This window comes from Hoplias malabaricus, chromosome 2 (assembly GCF_029633855.1).
Source record: "Hoplias malabaricus isolate fHopMal1 chromosome 2, fHopMal1.hap1, whole genome shotgun sequence".
Taxonomy (NCBI): Eukaryota; Metazoa; Chordata; class Actinopteri; order Characiformes; family Erythrinidae; genus Hoplias; species Hoplias malabaricus.
The window spans coordinates 17,432,197-17,445,651 of NC_089801.1; the positions used below are offsets into that span (position 1 = coordinate 17,432,197).

At 42.1% G+C, this 13,455-nt stretch overlaps 1 protein-coding gene across 1 annotated transcript in view; it reads left to right on the forward strand.

The window, feature by feature from the left end:
* The first annotated feature begins 320 nt into the window (after positions 1-320).
* Positions 321-13,455, forward strand: part of LOC136676049 (C-type lectin domain family 4 member F-like) — a 13,495-nt gene continuing 360 nt past the window's right edge. The window contains exons 1-13 of the mRNA XM_066652904.1: positions 321-585; positions 1,753-1,839; positions 1,980-2,087; positions 4,655-4,759; positions 5,406-5,489; positions 5,788-5,895; positions 7,794-7,859; positions 8,327-8,407; positions 8,493-8,558; positions 9,114-9,194; positions 9,283-9,348; positions 10,150-10,295; positions 11,228-11,340. Coding sequence (XP_066509001.1) covers positions 321-585; positions 1,753-1,839; positions 1,980-2,087; positions 4,655-4,759; positions 5,406-5,489; positions 5,788-5,895; positions 7,794-7,859; positions 8,327-8,407; positions 8,493-8,558; positions 9,114-9,194; positions 9,283-9,348; positions 10,150-10,295; positions 11,228-11,340 — 1,376 coding nt within the window. The remainder of the gene's footprint in view (positions 586-1,752; positions 1,840-1,979; positions 2,088-4,654; positions 4,760-5,405; positions 5,490-5,787; positions 5,896-7,793; positions 7,860-8,326; positions 8,408-8,492; positions 8,559-9,113; positions 9,195-9,282; positions 9,349-10,149; positions 10,296-11,227; positions 11,341-13,455) is intronic.

The following is a 13,455-nucleotide window of genomic DNA, read 5'->3' on the forward strand; positions in this document are numbered from 1 at the left end:
CATTTTGAGCAAGTGACATGCTTTTTCAGGTTATCAACTAGTTTTTGAAATTTGTACTAATTGTTTTGAGAAATTCACTTAATGTTGTGCAAATGTTAATAGTGATGTGAGAAATGCACCAAAGCAATTGAGAAAAACTGTAAAAAGCAGCTTCAGCAGAACCGAATCCTCTACTAGGAGACTCAGTGCGGATCCCAGAGTAAACTACAGTGTTATTCGGCCCTGACCCGTCAGTACAGAGCAGCAGATTACCTGACCACGCTGACTGACCCCAAACTGAGATCCACCCTGACCAAATACAGACTCAGAGAGCCATAGAGATGGGCAGACACAGGAAGACCTGGCTGCCCAGAGAGCGGAGAGTGTGTCAGCATTGTCCTCTGAACAGACCTGAGACAGAGCTGCACTTCCTCACTGAGTGCACTAAATACAACCAGATCAGAGCAGAGTTCTTCACCAAAATCTCCCTCAGAATCCCAGCCTTTACACACCTCCCCGACTCTGAGAAGCTGCCCCTCGGGGGGAATAAAGAGTGCTGCCCCCTGGCAGCGCAGTACGTCCACGCCTCCAATGCTCTGAGGGACAGTGAGTGACCCCCGCCCCGACACCACACACCTGTTTATTTAGTACGGTTATTACTGTGTGTAATAATGTGTCTGTTGTTATTAGTATCTGGTTCTTACCTGTTACATTTACAGTGTATTTACTTTAAATTTTCTTTTGTGTTCCACTGACATTGAACAGAGCTTTGGCAAAACAAGTGTCAATATTTGTCATGCCAATAACGCACATTCTGAATTGAAAAACTGAATTGAGAGAGAGAGAGAGAGAGAGAGAGAGAGAGAGAGAGAGAGAGAGAGAGAGAGAGAGAGAGAGAGAGTCTGGTGAGTGGGATTTAAAGATTGAGAATGATTGAGAGAAGATTAACAGCTTTATGAATCTAATTTTCTACATAAGAATAAGTCTTTGCACAGTGCTGTATTTATAAACATTCTGTTGTTGGAGTGAAATTAAATGACGTTGATTACATTAAAGCAGAATAAATCCAGTTTTGAGTCTGAGAAACTGGCCTGAGACTGAACAGAGTCTGATTAAATCTCATTTCCACAGCCTCAGCAGATTCAGGCATTTATTCACTGGGTGTTTGACCAGTGCAGTGTCCACTCAGCACAAACGACACAAACGACACCGACAGTTAAGGGTCTGTGGTTAAGGAACTCCACCTCAGTAAAATAAACACAAACATGGGTGAGTTACGGCTCCGGAGCCAACACAGCTCTGAGGAAAAGGGAAGAGAAACTGATTACCCCTCAGGGGCACGTCATAACTCTTCAATAAACAGTCAGCATCATTTTTATTCGGGCATAAAATCTGGAGCCAGCCTTTGCATCTCAGAGCGGGTATCAGCTGCAGGAGGATGAAGGAATGCTCCAACAGCTACAGGAGGATGGAGATGGACGCAGGAGTCCAGAAGTCATTGAAAGGTTTGGAGAATTAGCTTCACGCTGAACTCTCATTTTTCTGAGCAGTTTTTGTTGAATTAAACTTAGACAAATACTTGTTTAAAGAAGTTTATGCTAAAATTAACACACAATGTTTTGTTTAAACTCTTCTTTTTAAAGAATAAAGTGTGTATTCTGTAACATTTTAAAATAACAGACCACACCTGGGGCGTTTAAATTGAGATCTGGAGGAGAACAAAATTGTCTTCATCAGTAATAAATACCTCTATGATATGTTTTTTTTTTTCAGATTGTATCCATGGCAACCGCAGCCTTGTGGTCCAGGTGTCACTCGGACTGGTGGTCTTCATCCTGTTTGTGATGGTGTTTGTCGTATGTGAGTGTTGTATCTGTGTTACCTTTGTGTCTGTGTGTACGGAGCCAAGACTGATGATGTGTTCCCCTGTGTGTGTGTGTGTGTGTGTGTGTGTGTGTGTGTGTGTGTGTGTGTGTGTGTGTGTGTGTGTGGTGTTCCAGTTGGTTTCCAGGAGAGGAAATTCGCAGAGTTGGAGCGCTCCGTGTTGAGTCACAATTCTTCCCTGAACTCTGTGAATTCTGAGCTGAAAAACAACCTGAAAGGCTCAGGTACTAAATCTTTTTTTTTTTTTTTTTTTGTACTGTAACGTGACCTCGGGTGTGAGAAGGGTGCAGTGTTATTATTTATTATTATTAATATTAATATCATCTCCTACCATCACTGTGTCCTAAAGTTTGGGGGCACCTCCTCGTCCAGTTTTCTGCTGAAAAATGATCACAGAATCGAACATCTGTGGTTTGGGACTGTGTTCTCTTTTCACATTACCTTCCTTTTATGAGGTCAAACACAGAATGGTCACCAGTTTAGCTTCGAAGCTTTTAAGAGAGGACTGTTAGAGTTTAGTTTTTATTTGTTGTTGTTGTTGTGAGAATGTGTTTGTTTCTTGTTTTAAAGTGTTGTGGTTTGAAGGTGCTGAGGTACAGAAGAATGTATCTATGTGGTTTAATATGTGTGTGTGTGTGTGTGTGTGTGTGTGTGTGTGTGTGTGTGTACTGAAGGTGCTGAGGTGCAGAAGGTGATGGCAGAAATGAAGGTGTCCGTGTCCAGTCTGAGTTCGTATGTGGACATGTTCACTTCCAGAATCCAGACTCAGTTCACCTCTGGTGGGTTCAGCTTTAGTCAAGGGTGTGAGGGTGAGGGTGTGAGGGAGAGGGTGGGTGGGTGAGGGTGAGGGTGGGGGGGTGAGGGTGAGAGTGGGGGGGGTGAGAGTGAGGATGGGGGGGTGAGGGTGATGGTGGGGATGAGGGTGGGGGGGGGGGCGCGGTTGGTGTTTGGACACAAACAATGTCACATTTTATTAATATATTTTATATAAAATGTTTACGCCCTTTTATTTCAGAAAGGAACGGGAAAGTGACAGGTCTGAATACACCAGCGAGTAAAGGGGAGGGGCCTATCTTTTAGGCTGTGTACAGAATATGGCCACCATCTTGAAATCTGCCATATTGGATCAAGGGCAAGTTTTTCCAATAGGAAGGTGGCATGTATCATATCAGAGATAAACAGATTTGTCTCAGAAATTGATCACCACAATTAAATTTTCAATAACTCTTGTGGTTCAAAAGTTATCAACACAGAAATTTCAGAACTTTTGTTGTTCGTTGTTGACTCGAGCACTCAGCGCCGTCTTCAGTCAGAATGGATGGGGACAATGTTTCCTGTAGCACTGTCAGTTAACACTGAGCATATAGGTTCTGGTTGAGATGGTTACGAGCCTGTAATGAGGTTATAATGAGCCTGTAATGAGGCTATAATGACCCTGTAATGAGACTGTAACAAGCATGTAATGAGGTTGTGACGAGCCTGTAATGAGACTATAATGAGCCTGTAATGAGGCTGTAACAAGACTGTTCTGAGACTGTAACAAGCCTGTAATGACACTGCAACAAACCTGTAATGAGATTGTAACAAGCCTGTAATGAGGCTTTAATGAGTTTGTAATGAGGTTGTAATGAGCCTGTAATGAGCCTGTAACAAGCCAGTAATGAAGCTATAATGAGCCTGTAATGAGACTGTAACGAGCCTCTAATGAGACTGTAACAAGCCTGTAACAAACTGTAGTTAATTGCAGTATTGTGAAGAAGATGCTGAAAAAGAGCTCTACAACAACACCATTTTTTCATTGCAAAATAATCAGGTTTATTACAATGAAAAGAACAGCATCTTAACAACCCAAATGGACAGCTTGCTGAGAAGTTAACCAATGCCTTCTGACATGCTAACTTGCAGGATTAGTTTATATAGGTTGGTCAGTGTCAACATATGGTGAATACTATGGCTTTTGTTTACTTAATTTCCTGTTCTGGTAAAAAGAGATAACTTGTAAGGATTTCCTGTCTTGTTACGTCTAGGAAAGCTTACGCAACATCCCATTCACACAGAGACAAAACTCCTGTATAGGCAAAAATTTAAGAACAATGGGTCATCCTATGTACTTTCTCAATCCACATGCATTTGGATTAAGGACTTTTTTAACAAACGGCACCCAGTCTGTTAGATTAGGCCGCCATCAGTCCTCCAGGGTAATACTCAGCACTGGAGCTCCACAATAAAGCTGACAATAAAGGCTATCTATCTATCTATCTATCTATCTATCTATCTATCTATCTATCTATCTATCTATCTATCTATCCTGCACCCACTTAATAACATATGCCTATGTAGACATTAAATTCTACTTCATTTTAATATACTTCAAAACAACAAATGTTTAAAATTTCTGTGTTGATAGCCTTTGAATCACAAAAGCTATTTCAAATCTGATTGCTGCAATCAGAGACAATTCTGTTCTTCTCTGACATACCACATGACCATCTTCCCATTGGAAAACCTTGCCCTTGAGCCAATATGGCAGCTTTCAAGAACCTAAATATAGGCCCCTCCCACGCTTGGGTATTCAGGTCTGTCATTTTCCCCTTTCCTTTCTGAAATAAAAGGCTGAGACTTTGGACTCCCTCTGTATATTATATATATATTTGTTATTATTCTCTGCTAATATCAGTGTTAAATGTCTAGGAAAATGTCTGATTCATATTTATTTGAGTGAAATATTGAGAAAGAGTGTCCAGAGAGTGCTGTATTTTCCTGGATGTGTGACTGTGTCTGTTATGGACAGAACCCCAAATGAAGAAACTCTCTGAGCTCCAGACATTAATCAACAGCCTGGGCTCTTCTCTCGGATCCGTTAACTCTCAGATACAGAGCAAACTGGAGAGCACAGGTCAGAGCTCCTCTCTTCACCACCAGGGCGACCCAGGGGCAACCTCTCGCTGCTCATCTGCTAAATTTACAGCAGAGAAAACGTTCTAATATTGCGTTCAAAGTGAAATCTATGTTGATTTTGGAATGAAACCAATCAGCATTTTCAATTATGTACCGCAACACTGGGTCATATATGTACCTTAAAATAACAGCTACAAAATCAGCTGCTCCGGGCTCAGCACTCCAGAAACTACACTATGTAGCTTTTGGGGGAGGGCAGGATACAACCCTGTTCTCTCTCGACCTTGATTTCAGGACAGTGCTGTAAAGGTGAATTACACTCTGTGACTGTAGGGGGAGCCCTGGAGCTAAATATCACCTAGTGTTTCTTTAAACAGAGACCTAAAGGAATCATTTTATGAATCTATGAAAATGTAGATACTTTTAAACATCTATTAAAATTTAGAACTCTTTTACATTTTATAAAAATTATATAAAAATCTACTGTAATTAAATGTACAGTTTTTAGCTGCCGCTCTGAATCACTTCTGAGTCGTTTGAGAGAATCAGAATTACAAAAACTATTCATTTCAAAAATATAAAATGTTATATTTCAATATGTTTTAATGATTTTATTTAACGTTTGCTTGTTGGTTTTTCTTCAGACGGTCAGTTCTCGGAGATGAAGAGTTTCCTGGACACTTTAAACTCCTCCTTGTCTGAGATTACAGTCAAACTCCAGGACACAGGTAAACAATCAGAGAGAGACCAACCTCCCAACTCCATCTGTGTCACTCTTCTTTATGCTCAGAGACAATGTAGGCTTTATTTTTATTCTTAATTTAGTAAAATAACCTTCCTCTTCGTGTAGTTAATTTTTATGACAGTGATGCTGTGGATTACAGAACTGTTTTGGTTTGTATTATCACTACATTTTTCATGTTACTATCTAATTACACATGTATTACTTTAGTTTTATAACTGATCACAGTTAAAGCTGTTGGTTCTGAATATTCAGGGTTTGTTTTTAATGCTTTTTGGGAACAGTCCCTCGTCACGACTCGAACTTCAGAGAAATAAAAGACTCTCTGACGGATCTCAAGTCATCCCTGGTTTCATTTGACTCTAAACAACAGAAACAAGCACAGGATTCAGGTGAGACTCACTCACTCATTCACTCACTCACTCACTCTTTCACTTACTCAGTCACTCATTCAACCACTCACTTATTCACCCACTCACTCACTCTTTCATTCACCCACTCACTCATTCACACACTTACTCATTCATTCAATCACTTACTCATTCACACACTCACTCATTTGTGCACTCACCCACTCACTTATTCACACACTTACTCATTCACCCACTCACTCATTCACACATACACTCAATCATGCACTCACCCACTCACTTATTCACATGCTTACTCATTCACACACTCACTCACTCATTCACCTACTCACTCACCCACTCACTCACTCTTTCATTCACCCACTCACTCATTCACACACTTACTCATTCATTCAATCACTTACTCATTCACACAATCACTCATTTATGCACTCACCCACTCACTTATTCACACACTTACTCATTCACCCACTCACTCATTCACACATACACTCAATCATGCACTCACCCACTCACTTATTCACACGCTTACTCATTCACACACTCACTCACTCACTCATTCACTCACTCACTCATTCACACACCCACTCACTCAATCACTCATTCACTCAGTCACCCACTCACTCACTCACTCATTCGCCCACTCACTCACTCATTCAACCACTCACTTATTCACCCACTCACTCACTCATTCATTCACCCACTCACTCATTCACACACTCACTCATTCATGCACTCACCCACTCACTTACTCATTCACCCACTCACTCATTCACACATACACTCAATCATGCACTCACCCACTCACTTATTCACACGCTTACTCATTCACACACTCACTCACTCATTCACCTACTCACTCACCCACTCACTCACTCTTTCATTCACCCACTCACTCATTCACACACTTACTCATTCATTCAATCACTTACTCATTCACACAATCACTCATTTGTGCACTCACCCACTCACTTATTCACACATTTACTCATTCACCCACTCACTCATTCACACATACACTCAATCATGCACTCACCCACTCACTTATTCACACGCTTACTCATTCACACACTGACTCACTCACTCATTCACTCACTCACTCATTCACACACCCACTCACTCAATCACTCATTCACTCAGTCACCCACTCACTCACTCACTCATTCGCCCACTCACTCACTCATTCAACCACTCACTTATTCACCCACTCACTCACTCACTCATTCATTCACCCACTCACTCATTCACACACTCACTCATTCATGCACTCACCCACTCACTTATTCACACACTTACTCATTCATTTACTCACTCATTCACCCGCTCACTCATTCACCAACTCACTCATTCACACATACACTCACTCATGGACTCACCAAATCATTCATTCACCCACTCACTCATTCACATACTCACTTATTCACCCACTCACTCATTCACACACTCACTCATTCATGCACTCACCCACTCACTTACTCATTCACACACACTCACTCATTCATGCACTCACACACTCACTTATTCACACACTTACTCATTCATTTACTCACTCATTCACCCGCTCACTCATTCACCAACTCACTCATTCACACATACACTCACTCATGGACTCACCAACTCATTCATTCACCCACTCACTCATTCACACACTCACTTATTCACCCACTCACTCATTCGCACACTCACATATTCACCCACTCACTCATTCACACACTCACACATTCACCCACACACTTATTCACTCATGCACCCCCTCACCTGTGCACTCACTCACTCAATTACCCACTTGATACCTCACTCACTCACTCACTCACTCATTTACCCACTCGTTCACTCACTCACTCACTCACTCACTCTGTTTATATATCAAAAGGCATTTCCTCTTCCCCTGTGTGTGAAGTGTTTATTTGTGTCCTCAGAGGAGCGGGTGATGGCAGCACTCAGTGAAATAAAAATGAAGGTGGCTGACAGTGATAAAGCAGCAGGTATGATGCTAACGCTAACAGGGCTCTTCTTCACTTTACACTGACACCTAGTGTCCTGGATGTGTCAGGGATTCTGTACTGACCCCTACATTAAAAGTCTCTCTGGAAAACATCTGAAAACTGTAGATAAGCAGGACACAGCTGATTATAGATCAACAAACACTCACTACACTCTCTCTGTGGTAGCAGCCTCAAGGGAACATTTACTGTACCTTTAATTAGGGAATATAATGGTTCCTTATTCTAGATTTAACGGTAGAGTTGTGTTGATGTTGTATGCCCCACTTCGTCTTCACTTCTATTCTCCACAGTTGTGTGGGTGAATGTGTGAGTGTGTGTCACCCTGTGAAGGACTGGTGCCCCCTCTAAGGTGTGTTCTGGGTAGGCTCCGGACCCACCGGAGTTTCTTAATATCCTTGTGTATGAATGTATTATTGATCATGTTTTCCTTTTATCTCATGTCTCAGAGTCTCAGAACCTGACTCTGAGTGAGGTGCTGAAGCTGTCGACTTCTCTGCAGACTCTGTCCTCCAGACTCCAGAGCGCAGGTGAGGATGAGGATGTGGATGAGGATGATGGTCTGTTGTTTATTTGGTTCGTGTGACTTTGAGCTCCTCTGCTTTTTCTCCTCAGACGAGCAGGTGAAGACAGCTCTGGGAGAGGTGAAGGGGAAGCTGGAAGGCAGTAGTAAAACAGCAGGTGAGGAACCGAGTGGCATGTGTTTACTGTAATAAAGTTTTAAGACGCTCTGGGGACTTCTCCACACTTCACACACACTCTCCACCAACACAACTCTGTGTAAAACACACTGAAGCTGAGGGACAGGAATGAAGGGGCTTCTACACTCTCTCCTGGTGTGGGGAACTTGTTAAAGACAGGGACAAGCAACACATTCTGGGTCAGAACCCCGTCGTTAAAGCACTGATCTGATCTGTCGTGCTCAGACTGAATATCAGAAATCTGTTTACACCAACTACATCTCCAAACAGCCACAGTCTGGGCTCCGTCACACTCTGTAAACATCCTGCCACTCACACAGTCATTCTGATAAGGTGTAATACACTACAGGAAGTGTAGGAGGTGCTAAAGCATGTTTTTTTTTTACTTTAAAACCTCTGTATAATGCTATGCAATGTTCCTACAACCCACACAGTCATTGTGACAGAGAGTAATACACTACAGAAGTCAGATTATTCATTCATTCATTATTAATCTGTTATTAATATTTGTTTCCTTTTATTTCCTGTGTCTCAGAGTCTCAGGAAAAGATTCTGTCTGAGGTGTTGAAGCTGTCGTCTTCTCTGCAGTCTCTGTCCTCCAAACTCCAGAGCACAGGTGAAGATGATGATGATGATGGTTGTTGTTGTTGTTGTTGTTGTTGTCGTTGTGTGGTTCATTTATTTATTTTTCTGTTGTGTCTCAGAAGAGAGAGTGATTTCTGCTCTGACGGCACTGAAAGCTAAAGACGGGAGCAGCAGTGGAACAGCAGGTGACTAACTCCGTCGTTAAAGGAGCGGTCAGTCACTTTTACACAAAACCAGTGGAAAACAATGTTTGTAAAAGTGATAATTTATCATTTTTACACATTTTCTAAAAGGTATAACTGACGTGGAGAAGAATTAAATTTCTTTACACTTCCCCACAAGAGGGCGCTCTGTTTAATACAGGTTTAAACTGAATTTATACTTCTGCAATGAAACCTACACCGTGGCCTGATGCGCCCCTCTCCAGAAATGTAACTCCGCGTGCCGTGGGCGCAGACCGCAGCCTGTGATTGGTCAGGAGTGGGAGGGAGGTTGTTGAAGTTGAACTGAAGAAGAACAGGAACATGAGCTCCTCTCCTCCACACACAGAGACACAGACAGCAGCACAATCACAGACAGAGACCTCCTCAGACAAGGGGTGGATGTCAGGGACCAATCAAAATGTAGAACACAGGAAAAATATGTCTCCAGGAAAAAAGTAACTCAATGAGAAGCAGAAAAACATGCCGCTTTGTATTAGCTACTTTCCTGGCGCCTCATGTAAACTCTGCTCCATCCCAAACATCGCTCTCCTCCTTACAGAGTGCACTTTAAAGCTTTACAAATATAATTCTACTACACCACTGCTTTATTTACTACAGAGTGTAGAGGAAGATGTTTGAGATTCAGACTCACTAATGTGCTCTGTAAGTGCTGCACTGTTTAAAGTGGAGCAGCAAATAATTCTCTTTATGTTTTATAAATAAATACAGTGTTTCACACACAGTTTCTCATTGGTTTAATTCTGACTGTTCTCTGCTTTCCAGATGTTTCCAGCTGTAAACCCGGATGGACTTCGTTTGGATCCAAATGTTTTTTATTCTCCAAAGATGAACTGAACTGGCACCAGGCTCGAGACTACTGCAAATCCCAGAATGCTTTGCTGCTCAAATTGGAAACTGCTGATGAATGGGTGAAGAACACACACACACACACACACACACACACACACACACACACACACATTCGTTGTGGGAATTTACCCTCACCTTCAGTAATGCCAGGATCACACTACACTACACTCTTAAAAATGATGGTTCTCTAAGGGATCTTTAGTAAAGGAAATGGTTCTATACAGAACCTTGAACACTTGAAGAACCTTGTGTGTGATTAAAAGGTTCTCTGCATCATGAAGGTGTTCTTCAGACTGATGGAGAATGTGCTGTGGATGGTTCTCTATTGCACCAAACATGCAGGGATGCTCTGCTGCAGTGGAGCATACCAAAGTGGAACTACCAAACTGAGGAAATACTCTGGACATGTAACACATTACCTCAGATTCTCTTTGTAGGACACAGTCCACACGTCCTCTCCATAACTGTCCACTATCACTTCTTCTTTTCAGAACAAATCCCCAGCATCACACACAATGATTCAGTTTCTGACCCTCCTCCCGGCAACATCTGAACTAACACAACGACACGAACGGAGAATGGTCCGTGAGAAACCTGTACTGTACCCAGTCTCCCGCCTGAGACATGGCACCAGTTTATAGCTCTGATCGGACAAAGTGAATGTCCTGAAAGACAGAAGCATGGTGCAGTGTGACCCTGGGAACCCTGACCCTGACACTAACCTTGACCCTTTCAGAAACCACTTCAGCGCCTCAGAGATCACCTCTGTGTTTCCATCTGATAAAAACAGTCAAATATACATACATACATACATACAAACATTTTCTTTTCCGCTTCTCCATTTCAGGGTCGTGGTACAGTCAAATATTTGTGAATTAATTATGAATAATGGTGTAAGTCCGAGTTAACGGTGGACTTGTGAAGTGTGTGAAATATATCAGCCTACTTCTGTGTTAACCTTCTCCTCTCCGGCTCTGCTGTGTTCTTCCAGGCCTTTGTGGTTGGAAGACAATATTTAAGAGAATATATGTGGGTCGGACTCACGGATGAAAACACGGGGCAGTGGCGGTGGGCCGATGAGACACCTTACGTCATGAATTCAGAGTAAGAGACTTTACAACTCACACTGCACTCACACTACCTTCACTTTACTGGTGTTCCAGCCTGACCCTCTCAGTGAGGACTGTACACATTAAAGGTGCAATCAACAATTTTCTATCATCAAACATTAGCCAACATTATTCATTAAAGTCGGTTTACTGCTTTTTTATTTCTCTATTTCAGTGTTTCTCAAACTTTTTAGACCAAGTACCAGCCGTTATCAAACCAAAACCTCCAAGTAACACCTATGAGTCTCACCACAGAAACATGTGGCCCCTGGTTCCTCCTCTACTCCAGGGAGTAAAGCAAAGTCTGGCTTGACATTTTGTATGTTTTTGATGCTTTACACAAAATAATTCTAAAATATTAATAAAGAATTATATAAATAAGTTTTTATGAAAAAATAAAAATGAGAAGAGATCAGTTTAATATCAGTTATGTATTTAATCAGCTCCGGGTGAAAACTGCGTGGCTCCAGAAGTAGGTTACAGAGGCTCTCTGTGCTTGTAGCAGTAGGTGAAGGAGGTAGAGCGCTGTGTTAAATAGTGTTTTAGGACTCTAACGATGCGAAGAAGGTCTTTGTTGTTTCTGTCCATTTTACTCTGGATTTAGCCCTTCAGTTCTCCAGAGTATTTCTCAGGATTGATCTTGGCTCATTTTTCTCATTTCTACTTTGCCTTTTTGTAGCAAAGTGCAACGCTAATGCTCTAACTCTCAGTAATCAACTGAAACTGGGCTCCTTACATTTCTCAAATAAAACTGGGTTGTCACACTCTCTGCTGATGAACCACCTCTTGTTGCTTCACGTGCCACCACTCCACAGAGTGGGTCTCCACCATGGAACAGATGTTATTGTTGGAACTCCATTGTGATGCAATGGCAACACAGCTCCAGTATAAAGGAGATAACAGCGCCCCCTGGCTCTGCATGTTCATGTTTTAAAACTTGAAGGAAAATGCATTTGATTGCATTTAGATTTTTCACCAACCTGTCAATCAATTAATTGAGGCAGGGCTTTAGCTCGCGGCAGACCTCAGGAACACAGCACTGGGGAGTTCAGAGCAAGTAATGAGAAACAGAGCAAAAAGAGCAAAAAGTTCTCAGCTGGTTCAAACCGAACCAGTGCCCCACAAAGCAGCTTCACAGAATTAGTATCATTTCACATTTTTCTGTCGATATTTCTTTATTGCGCAGAACATCTGTGAATATTTTGGATGGAAACCTAGCGACCGTGACTGAGTCCAGGAGAAAGTCTGGTCTAGAGTCGCAGATGTTTAATACACTTTCAGAAGAACTGTCTCTATGGGGGACCATCACTGGAACATAGACTGCACCTTTAATTAGGAACAGAACTGTACCTTACTCTATATTAACTGTGGATGTCCACAGTTGTATAATGAAAGACTACAGAGATCCCCCTCTTCTTCTGGAGAAGAGAATGTAATGAACCTTTAGGGAACACAACTAGACTCTAACACCATGGCTGTGCTTTTAAAGATACACTGTTTGTAGCTTTATGTAGCAGTAATGTTCCTGTAGAGTACCTTTAATCTGAGAGTGTAGATGTTCTACAGACTTGTCCATGTAATCTTTTGCTTTATTTGGAGAGTGTGGCGTATAGCTGTAAACACTGAGGAGAGATTCTGTGGCTTGTCTAATGCTAACGTTCTTAAAAACCATGATTCTGCAAGGGTCCTTTATTAAAGGAAATGCTTTTCTATAGAATCCTGAACAACTGAAGAACCTTTTGCACGATGGAGAATAGTTTGTTCTACACAGCATCTTTTAGAAAAGGGTTCTATTTAGCACCAAAAACGGTTACGTTATGAAGTTTGTTACAACAGAGGAACCGATTTTGAAGTCTTGAAGAACCCTTTCCTTAAAGGTGCTGTGTAGAACCATCTTGAACAAGGCAACGAACCCATAACTGCTCCCTTGGCGTCGGGGATGTCTGCCCCCTGCCCTGGGGGTGCGTTCACAGCCCCTAGTGCACTAGTGTGTGTGTGTGTGTTTGTGTGTATATATGTGTGTGTTCACAGCCCCTAGTGCACTAGTGTGTGTGTGTGTTCACAGCCTATAGTGCACTAGTGTGTGTGTGTGTGTGTGTGTGTTCACAGC